Source organism: Centruroides sculpturatus, unplaced genomic scaffold, assembly GCF_000671375.1.
Source record: "Centruroides sculpturatus isolate CEXI.00-Female unplaced genomic scaffold, Cexi_2.0 scaffold988, whole genome shotgun sequence".
NCBI lineage: Eukaryota > Metazoa > Arthropoda > Arachnida > Scorpiones > Buthidae > Centruroides > Centruroides sculpturatus.
Window position 1 is genome coordinate 225484 of NW_019385206.1, and position 12018 is coordinate 237501.

The window sequence follows — 12018 nt, forward strand, 5'->3', positions numbered from 1 at the left end:
TACCTGCAAAGCGTATGCGAAGCAGGTTAATTAAAAGAGGAGTACCTCAAGCCAGTAGCATTTAATGCTACAGGTCAGAGGGAGTGCTCCACTAAATGTAATGTAATGTAAAAAAGCAAGTTGTTCCCGGAATCAAAACAAAATGACGAATTTGGACTTTAATTGTAAACTTAAGTTTTTAATACAGAAAAATATCCAGGGCCGTGCGGTAGATTTTCTCAGCATGATGCAAGTCTTTTCTAAATGCCGCCTCTTAAATGTCGCTTATGCCACACCTTAAACGATCCTTATGACGCCCCATTACAATGCCGCCCGATGCGGCCTCATCTCTGCATCATAGCAAGGCACGGCCCTGACAATACCATTGTTAGTTGGTCGAATGTTTACTTGAGGTATAGGTTTTTTGTTGTTTTGATGAAATACTTAATTCCTTTATTATTTTTCTAACTATGTTTTTTCCGGTAAAATGATAACTATGTTTAAAATATGTCAAAAATTTTATGAGGAAAGTGAAAAATTGGATTACACACGGGTCGGATCTCACATACAGCATAAAACCTGATGACACAAGGAATTAAACAATTTGCATTCTATAGTACCTAATGTACTTTTAGTGATTCCATATTTAATATTTTCAAATTTTTTTTGCGAATAAATTAGAAAAATTAAAGGAAATAATGAAGTTTTTGAACGATTTATTGTATTTTATTTTTCACTTAATTTGCATAATAATTAGGACTTCTTATACAAAAGACAATGGCGGCGATAGATCTACTTTACTGTCTATTTTTGACCTGTATTTTTTATGTATGGTATAAATATAGGCTATTTTAATTAAGAAATATGAACTTAAAACGAGATGATTATGCTATTCTTACTCTAATGTTAATGTATTACATTTTTAATACATTCGGAATTAGCCCATTCCAAGTAAGATTTACATAATTTTTATATATGTATATAATAATTTATTAATAAACATAATAATAAGAAATATAATACAAGATGGTACATATATAATTAATGCGGTAAATGCTTTCTTTCCCTTCAATAGAAGGTAAAAATTTAAATATTTCATAGATGCAAATGTGAATAATATGCAAATAAATGTTTAAATATTAGTGTTTAATCAATTTAAATACTGTATCGCCTTATAATAATAATTATACATGAATCTGTTTCTATGTGTTATGTAAAAGTGTAGAAATTAAATATATTTTTTTTTCCTTCAGTTTCTTGTAAATACGTGTAATTTGATAGTACAATTATGAAGTATTTGACCAATTTATTACTAGTAATTTAATTTATAATTCTTTATAAATATTAACAGGTATTGAAAAGTGGAATTGTGATCGTGTTCTTTCCCTTATTTATATTCACAAGTTATTCTCGAACGAGGGATGATCTTGCATATTTCACTATATGCTATTCCCTATCTTCTTTGATTTCTCTTAAATCGACGATAAAACTATTAAGATGGCTGTGGTAAGTATTGTTTACTTACCTTTAAATATAGGGTTAATCTTTANAATCGATCATCGTTATTTATGACGTTATTTTAAACTTTCGGTAAAATAATGGACGTAATTAAATTGTTCTCAAGAAATTCCTTACTTATTAAAGTAAGGAATTTCCTGAGTGCAAACATTAATTTAATTGAACTTAATTTAATGACGCTAATACAGATTCTATAATAAACGCAGTAGAACAGAATTTCTCGTGTTAAGGATAGACATAGATTTTACTTATTCTCGTTGTACTTAAAATTCGTAAAGCGAATCAATGATGAATTCGTTGGCAATTAACGAAATCTGTATGTATTGTTTCTTAAAACCGTTCTGGGTAAATGCAATGATCTATGGTGTGGATCCTTTCGAACCATGCAACTGCCGAAATAACCAGTTTTTACCTTTAATTAAAAGAAAATATATAAATAAATATATTCGATTTTTGGAGTTAACATATTGGAATAAAGCGGTTCTCTTGTGGTGGCAGACTATTCCGGGTTGGGACGAAAATTCAATTTGCATTGGATGGTACGATTTATTCGAAAACAATACTCTTCTGCTGAAAGTAACACTCGCGAGCTTACACTGCTGCTTTGCTTTTACATTCAGTTTCTTCAAAAACAGAAAAGTCACTCTAATAAAAACATTAAGAAACGAGGATCTTATGGAGAAGAGAAAGATAGCAAATGTCTTAATTAATATTATTAGTCTGCTTTATTCTTTTGCCATTACTTTCGCTGTGTTTTGTTTTCAAATTTACAATGTAGCATTTATCTACCCAGCGTTAGGAAAAACTGAAAAGTTCCAGGGAGAGGCACTGTACTGTTCGGTTGAATTTGGATTTTTTGCTTCTGTCGGAATTGGCGCTTTGGGTTATGCTCTCTTATTGCTAGCAATATTATTAGTTCTTACCGAAATGAAATTCAAACAATTGATACAAGATTTTTCTCTTGTGAAAAGATGCGAGAGAAATTTCTATTTCAATTTGAGAAATTTGATGATTCGTCACGAAGAATTGTGGAATTTCGTCAATCAACTTAATACTAAATTTAGATTTCCTAGTTTTGTTCTCTATTTCGGTCTTATATGTGCAACCAGTTTTTCTTATTATGCATTGTTCTTTATAGATGTAAATGATGCAATTAGATTAGCATTTCTGGTAATAGTTGTCTCATCCACCTTCACTTGTATTACTGCAGCTTGTTTGTTGTGCAGTTTTTCTTTCTCGGTAAAGAATTTGTTTCTATAAATTTCTTTCATAAGACTTAAGTAATGTTAATGTAAATGTTTGAATAATATTTTTAATGTTAAATTTTATTTTTCAGATGCAAAATGGCTTTCAAGATGTCCGACAATTTGCTGTCAGCAATTTACATCCAGAAGAAAAGTTAAAAGTCTGTATTAATATATCATTTTAAAAATTTACATATAATTTGATTAATTCTTTATTGCTTACTTTCATTTATAGATTTTGAATTTCATGAAAAGATTTGGGAAAGTGTCGTTGAGTTTCATGATCGGTGGTATTTACCCAGTTACGAAAAGAATTCCTTTCAAAGTCTGTATTTCTTTATAGTAATATGAAAATATATATAAGACGATAGGCATTTTTAAAACACGATTTGAATATACTTTATACATTTATAACTAATTGATTTATAAGTTATTTATTACAGTCGAGCGTCGTTTATCCAAATCAATTGGGGACTGAGGTTGTTCGGATTACTTATTTTTCGGATAGCCGATTATGTACGAAAAAATATAGTAACCTATCCCGTGTTGAAATTTTTGTCCGCTGCCTGTCGCTTTGCGTTGAATTTTCGTCGATGTTAAGCCTAACGTAAACTTTTTAAAATAATAATCGTGGCTATTGTATAGTTAAAAATGATTTCTTTATGTTTTACAAAGGAAATAAATACATTGAAAAATATAAAAACAAAAAAAAATTATACTTTAGGCCGACTGGGATTCTTTCGGATAACCGACTTTCGGATAAACGACGCTGTATTCATAATAATCTTATACATGAAAATAATTTGTGATTAATTTAGAAGTATATTTTTAAGGATTTTATACACGGGCATCCCCTTAAAGCAATGTCGGTAACGTGTTTATCCCAGATATTCTGTGGAAAACGTGAATTTATTTCCTATTATTTCTAAGCAGAAATGACAATGCATTAGTATCTGAACCCAAAAAGCATAAAATATTTGAAAAAACGTAACTGAAACACAATAAAAATGTCCGTATCCTAGAAGCATTTCACCTTAACAAATACTCCAAGTGTTGCTATGTCATATCAATTAACAGGCAGCAATACAAAAATTTATTTAAAAAAAATACAAACAGAAAAAACACAAATACNTATTATTAAAATAACTTTTTTTTATTGCTAATTATTAGAAAATGGCAAAATCTAAATTTTGAGGGTAGAGATGAGTTTGAATCTCCGAGTTTTTTTTGTAAATAGTCACGTTTTGAAACCTCCTGAGTCCCAGAAAGTAAAAAAACACCAGGAAAAAACTTCCATGTGTTGGCATGTATTTCGCTTAATATCTCAGGATGGGGTAAAGATTAATAAACGAAATTTTGCAAGGTGGTTTCTATGTGATGGGCATTAATACTATTAAATTTTGGCGGCGAAAGGTCGAGTAGGTGGGGAGATAGAGGGTGTCACGTATCGCGAGAGGGGTAAGACTTAATGAAGATTTTATTCGTTATTAACACGTGTACTGTTTCATAAAACTCATTCCTACCCTCAGAATTAAGCTGTTTGCTATTTTATAGTAATTAAAAATAATAATAACTTTTTATAACAAAATCTCTAACAGATGGCGCAACATACAAATTTATTTATTATGCTTAATAATGAATTTTGATTTAAAATATTTTAATAGATATTTAATTCTTTTTCTAGCGAAAATTTGCTATATATTCCCGACGAAAATTTCTGGCTGGATCCATTTGGAATCTTATCAATTTTTATATATTCAGTTGTTAGCTACATCATGATTAGAAGAACTGTTTTTAGATTAATCGTTTTACATTTCTTTTTGAATTACATCGAAAACACTGAAACGTTACGTTCCCTATAATTTGATGTAAGAGATGATGAATTTTAAAAGTAGACACTGACGTATTGCATAGTTTACGAATTTTAAACTGTGATGATGATTTTAATTTTGTATTAATGTTGTTTTTTTAATAATATTATTGAATAAACACTGCAATAAAAGTTTGTTTGTTATAACACGCTTTACGCTGCATACTATTTAATAATTATTTAAATTAAATTCCAGCATCTCCCATTGTGGTCGCTATTGGAAGGGTCCTGTTTGTTATTTATTTGTCGTTGTAGCTGAATAGCATGCTAGAAAGAATAAAAAACGAATAGAATTATACATGTGTTTTATTCTACGAGATCGGTACAAGAGAGAGAACGTATACAGCGTGTCTCAAAAGTATTATAATCAACATTTTATTACTTTTCGGAATTGTTAGGAATTTAATAGAAATGAGAATGATTTCATTTGTTTATTCAAATTACTTTACACTGATTTTTGATAATTTTAAAATTAAATATCATTATATTAATAATTTAACAACAAAAATACTTTTGGGACAGCCGAAAACATAAAGATAATAGAAGAAAATTGTAATATTTCAAGCAAAAAACTTAAAATTATAATTAAAGTAACACTTTTTAACTTTTAATATTCAAATTATTACTTGAAAACAATCAAAACATTTAAAAATGCCACATGAAAAAGAGTTTATTATGGAAAAAATTGTATGACTATGGAAATTAAAAGCAGGAGGCTGTCGTGTCAAGGAAATTGCTGTTTTAATGAACAGATATACCCCTGAAATTTTATAAAATTTTCGGAAAATCATCACCAATACCTTCTGAACATCGAACAAAAAAGTTCCAAAAATACATCTCAAAGGGATGATAATCGAATTTTGCGCCTTGCATCGCGACATGATAAATCATTTCTTCAAATTCTGTTTGAAAGTGGGCCCTTCAGTGATTAATCGGTTCCATTCCCTGAACACTGAAAGTTCGGTCGTGGGTCAAGGCGAGCTGGCCACATGAAGTTTTCCGGGTTTTCTTCACGTCTGTAACGCCTATTAAAACACCTCCCGGGAGGCACAGATCGCCCAAGTGTTGCGTTGCCATAATTTAACAAACAACTGTTTAAAAGTGAATATCGAAAAGCACTGCTCATCGAAGTTCAGCAGTTCCGTATATAAAACTTCTGCTATGATAAAAAAAAACCACTACTAACAAAATGCACTGGGGTAAAAATAACATGGTGTGGAATGACGAATGACCAATGGCTCTCTTTAATTATTGGCATGAAATTAGGAAAGAAGAGTGCAATTTTTCAGCAGGCAAAAGGGTGGTGATTCTGTTATGGTGTGGGGCTGCTTTGCATTTAATGGTTTATCAAATTTAGTGATTTTAACTGGTAAACAGATATCTAAAAGTTATCGAGAAGTCCTAAAAAATAATTTAATACTTATTCGAGAAAAAATTGGAGGACCTGATTGGATTTTCCAACAGGACAATGCTAGTATTCATTGTTCACATTCAATAACTAATCTTATGGATCCAGAAATCTTACAGTTTAATTAAATCAATGNGTGGGGCTGCTTTGCATTTAATGGTTTATCAAATTTAGTGATTTTAACTGGTAAACAGATATCTAAAAGTTATCGAGAAGTCCTAAAAAATAATTTAATACTTATTCGAGAAAAAATTGGAGGACCTGATTGGATTTTCCAACAGGACAATGCTAATATTTATTGTTCACATTCAATAACTAATCTTATGGATTCAGAAATCTTACAGTTTAATTAAATCAATGCCTAATCGCATTTCATCCAGCCCATTAAGCACAAACGGATAAAGGAACGTGATAGCCACACAACATTCCCAAGCTTTCCATATCCGGTCTAGACTTTCATGTATCTAACTCCGTTCTCGAGAGTAATGAAGGACAGACAGTCAGACTTCAGTAGAAATTTATATATAGAACTGCAGTATTTAAATTGAAGCGCAATATAATGAAGTGTAGAACCGGCACAAGAATATCTGACGTTAATAGTTAGATAAAACCGATAGAAAAGATTTTGGATCATACCTTGCGTAGAACATACTTCCTTCATTAAAAATTTGTAATTTTTATGTTAATTTTTTTGACTATCGAATATTTAATAAATAATTAACATTATTTTCTGTCTTCTAGTAAGATTGTTCAAGCGAAGATTCGGATCCTAAGTAAGACTACCCTATAATTTGCTTGAGTGTCTTGATCTAGCTGCGTCGTCTACTCGGTCGCCCCGAACAGACAATGGCTCGAAAAAGGCCTCTTTAGTGTCCACAGGGCGGCAAAAGTAAAAAGATAGCACATAATGCTCACAAATAGTTGGATGAATGTCCACACTTAACGAACGGAATAGAGGGTGGAACTTTCTGGGCTTTCTTCACATGTTTGAAACCTAAATAGGGGCAGTTTTCCACAGAAAATCTGCCTGGGAGGCATTCTCATTCGCTGATCGCCCATGTGTTACATTCATGACAGATGCTTTAACGTAGCAATGTTTTGGAACTGTGTTCACTATCTGTAATCAACGGATGTGAATGTATTTTCTTTTGATTTCGAATGTCGAAATAGGCGACAACCATTCATGTTTTTTGGATATTGAAGCCATTTGTATTTTTTCCCGAAATTCTCAAAATTGATCGAAACGAACAATGCTTATTATTATGTAATAAAATTATATAGAGGAGACTCAATCTTTTGTGCCTCAATCCACCTATTATCCTATATGGATTTAGGTTTGGATTAATGCATCACATGGATTAATGCATCACTGCATGGATGAAGGGTTTAATCCATCACTGCATGGATTATAGTGATGGATTAANAGATTCGGATCCTAAGTAAGGCTACCCTATAATTTGCTTGAGTGTCTTGGTCTAGCTACGTCGTCTACTCGGTCGCCCCGAACAGGCGATGGCTTCAAAATGGCCCCTTTGTGTCCAAAGGGTGGCAAAAGTAAAAAAAAGCACATAATTCTCACAAATAGCTGGAAGAATGTTCGCGCCTAACGAACGGAATGGAGCGTGGAGTTTGCTGGGTTTTCTTCACATCTTTGAAACTTAAATAGGGGTCAGTTTTCCATAGAAAATCTGCCTGGGAGGCATTCTCATTTGCTGATCGCCCATGTGTTACATTCATGACATATGCTCCAACGTAGCAATGTATTGGAACCGTTTTCACTATCTGTAATCAACGGATGTAAATGTATTTTTCTCTGATTTTGAAGGTCGAAATAGGCGACAAGCATTCATGTTTTTGGATATTTAAGCCATTTATATTTTTTCCCGAATTTCTCAAAATTAATCGAAACGAACAATGCTTATTATTATATAATAAAACAAAATAATAATATTAAATAATATTCATACAAAACGGTACAAAATTTAAATAATCAAAACGAATTTTTAATAATGGAACGATGGGCATGGCTCCTGAGTTACCGGAGAAGGTTGAATCCCGGGAGGTCTTTCATGGGAAACTGGCCCATAAAGTGAAGAAAACTCGAAAAATCATCGTAACCAGCCCGTTGGCGATGTGCGAACCCACGAGTAATTATTAGTTTTCAATGCACTTTAATAATTCAACTTTAAAATTTATTTATTAATTTTAAAACACATTTAAAAAAACATTTTAAATAGGAAATATAATAAACTGCTTCTCAATTCCAACTTAAATTTAGATTTATTAAAATTCAACAGGAAATAAAACAGCTATCACAAGCAAATAATGATTTCAGTTTCGAACTTCTGAAAATATTTCTTAAAAATCGGAATATTTTCTTTTCTCCTGCCAGCATCTACGTGGCATTAGCTATGGATTACGGAGCAGCGAGAGAAGAAACAGTTTGACAAATATATAATACCCTTCAATACGGAAATGCTGGATAAAATGACGAAAATATACACCAAATTTTCTACTCTTTGCTACAATTGTTAAACAATGGATCGGACGAATATAAACTGGAGATAGCCAACGCCATTCTAGTTCACAATGATTATAACATTCTATCCGATTATAAAATCTTGCTACAAATTAATTACAATGCCATGTTTAAAGAGATCGACTTTCTTACCGACAATCAGCAGACTGTTGAGGAAATTAACAATTGGGTTAATGAGAAAACTCGTGGAAAAATTACAAGTTAATCGATAAACTTTCGCCCATGGCCAAAATGATTCTCTTAAATGCTATTTATTTTAAAGGAATTTGGAAGAAAACTTTCACACGTGACTCCACTGTAAATGAAGATTTGGTTAACCATAGAACTAACCGCATGTCTGTTCCCATGATGAAGATGAAGGAAGACTTTATGTTTCGTTTTCCGGAAAAGGTTATCGTGCTATAGAATTAACTTATAAAGGAGAAGATATAAGTATGATTATTCTATTACCGTACGAATACGACAAACTGAATCAACTGAAAACGACAATGAATTCAGACGTATTGCATGACGTTATATCCAGTCTAAGATACAGCAAAGTAGACGTAAGAATTCCGAAATTTAAGCTTCGATATTCAAGAGTGCTGAAGGGAAATTTACAAACTTTAGGAATGCGAAATGCATTTAACGATAACGTAGACTTTTCAGTAATAACGGGAAGAAAAGAACTTTACATTTCACAAAGCTGTAATCGAAGTAAACGAAGAAGGAAGCGAAGCTGCTGCAGTCACTGGAATAATATTCTATCCGAGAGTTGTTATAAATGTTCATGTAACACCAATATTTAATGCTAATCATCCTTTTTGTGTTTTTCATACGAGATCGCACAACTAATATGATCTTATTTTCTGGGCGTGTAAGCGGTTTGTAACATTTTTATTTATAATACAAATGGTGAATGATTAATATTTTTAAAATAAAAATGTTATTTAAATCATATACAAAATATTAAAATTAACCTATAAATATAGACGTAAATACATTATTTAATTTAATTATGTATACACTATTAAAACGTATTGTTACTTGATTAGTCAGGTGCAAACTGCAACACTGGGCCACTAATAGCCGACAATCGAAATTCGAAATACCTCGATAGTCATTGGAAAATAATACAGCAATGAGTTGCTTAACTTTCCGGGCAACTTTTAAAACTACAAGTGTAGCGCCATCTATTATGATATTCTATTATTAAAAAATATTTTTATATTCCTTTTATTATTATATAATTACAAAAAACTTTATTTTAAGAGTCGGTATGAGTTTTATAAAAAATTATAAATTGTAATCTATATATATAAAAATGAATGTATGTGTGTGTGTGTGTGTGTGTGTGTGTGTCTGTCTGTCTGTCTGTCCTTCGTGCATTACCACACCGTTTATCCGATTGCCGTGAAACTTTGGGAAGTTGTTTAATATACTCCGGCGAAGGTTTGTGGCATAGTACGATTGCAATAAAACTTTGGAAAGTTTTTTTAATTTTTTAATACACTCCCGCGAAGTACATTTATCCTACGATAGATGGCGTGCGTTTACACGAGCATTCGCGCACATTGTATTCTATCGATTTCAACTGTGAAGACCATTCCCCCCTTCAAAAAATATCTCTATATATGCATTTGTGAACTGTTATTTACGATTATTATAATAATTTTTGTTTAATCACTTTATTTGGACATTTTTTGCTAATTATGTATTCGCTCGAGCTTCGTTAAAACGTTAACTGTACTCCGAACAACAACCGAAGTTGTAGGAAGAAATTCGCGTATTTTACCGATCTAGGTATCCCCCCTTTTCCAAATTTTAATATCAACTCAAAATAATTTAAAAAGACAAATTACAATAAAACGGTTTATTATCCAACTATCAGATATTTCAAAACATGCCAATGAAGAAAGGAAGAAGCGATTAAATATTCAAAATTATAAAGGATTAAAAACTATATATAAAAATGGGGAATATCGGACTTCTGACAATCGCAGCGAGTGTGTGGGCTAAATTTAAAGAATCCGTGTTTCAATAAAAATAATAAAATGTAAATTGAATTTTATCATAACGAGTTTGCTTGAATTTCGTTTCTTCTGAGATCGCAGCAATGCGCGACAGGTAAGCTAGTAAATAATAAAATCGTCATGAAGTCAGACGTTACTCGAGATATAACACACGATCTTCTTTTATCTCCCCACCCAGTCGATCTTTAACCACTAAAATTTAAGGATATCAATTACCCTAATAAAGAAATTCTCCTGCAAAATTTCAGAAATTTTCGACAAAAAGCACAGGAGTTATTAAGATTCAAACAGGGTGAACAAAATCGTGCCACACACCCTAACATTCAAACATAAAGAAATTACCCCCAATTCTTCGGAATTTCTCGACGTTTCAAGGTGTCCCTAGTCCAAAAATATAAAAATATTGGGGGTTATTTTTCGACCGATCATCATTTTTTAATTCTATTAATTAAATATAACAGTTTCTAGAAAGTAGAATTTCCAAAAATTACTTATAAAATTCGAAAAATATTTTCTTTTCTTATTATGGCGGTAATTAAACCTTTTTTCCTTGGCACTTTTGGTCAAAGAAATGCCGAAAAATGATGTATTTAATAATGTTATTTACTTAGCCATTGTTATCAGCTGTAAAGTATTTATTTTTCGATCTTTAACTCACTTTAATTGAACTGTAATTTGAAAAAAATTGTAGACCTATAACATTTTTCTTAATATTTATTATAGTGTGGTATTTATATTATAGATACATAAGCCTGGTTATTTTCTGATTTAAGATAAAATTGGCCCACCATTGGCCAAACGGTTTCCGTTCCCTGAACACTGAGAATTTGGTCGTGGGTTGGGTTGGCGCGCTGCTAGGACGGGTTGGCCACGTGGAGTTTTCCGGGTTTTCTCCCCGCCTGTAACACCTGAATAGGCCCTTAAAAGACCTCCCAAAAGGCATTATTTCCCTCGTAATGACCATCATGAACGCATAGAACTACTATTACATGACAATTACGTGACAGTTTACTACGGGGCGACAGAGCCTTAAAGCTTATGCCTGATACAAGAGAAGATGGAATTCTTTCCGAAATATTTCCGAATTCTTTCGAAATCAATTCTTGTGAAACATTTTGTAAAAATTTCAATTAACTTTATTCAAATTTTAAGCAATTGATACATAAAAGGAATGTCTAAGGTGCGAATTTTTGCTACTCAATGAAATTCTGTTGTATTAATGCAGACCCTTTCTTCTTTCGATATTCCTTTTAGTTTCATAAATGCCGAAAAAAAAGAATGTAAATTACTCGCAACCTGAAAAAAAAAACATTTGTATGGCATATAATTATGTTACATGTTAAAATAAATATTACAAATACAGCTAGGTGAGATTTGAAAGTACTTATTTTTGTCGATTCCGCAAAGAAACAATTTCGAATTTACATAAAATTTATATAAATTATATA

The 12018-nt window shown here is 31.6% G+C and overlaps 2 protein-coding genes across 2 annotated transcripts in view; one reads left to right on the forward strand and one right to left on the reverse strand.

Annotated features, from left to right (window-relative positions):
• The window catches only part of LOC111636107, a 51694-nt gene that overhangs the window by 15601 nt on the left and 24075 nt on the right, over positions 1-12018 (reverse strand). The window lies entirely within an intron of this gene.
• On the forward strand, positions 771-4846 carry LOC111636111. Its single transcript, XM_023381285.1, has 3 exons — positions 771-930; positions 1331-1485; positions 4426-4846. The coding sequence occupies exons 1-3, from the start codon at positions 844-846 to the stop codon at positions 4601-4603; spliced, it is 420 nt and encodes a 139-aa protein (XP_023237053.1). The 5' UTR covers positions 771-843; the 3' UTR covers positions 4604-4846.

Coding starts and splice junctions, on each gene's coding strand:
- LOC111636111 (XM_023381285.1), top strand. CDS start 844: ATGAACTTAAAACGAGATGATTATGCTATTCTTACTCTAATGTTAATG. Junction 931..1,330: donor TCGGAATTAGCCCATTCCAA/GTAAGATTTACA, acceptor AAATATTAACAG/GTATTGAAAAGTGGAATTGT. Junction 1,486..4,425: donor AAACTATTAAGATGGCTGTG/GTAAGTATTGTT, acceptor TTCTTTTTCTAG/CGAAAATTTGCTATATATTC.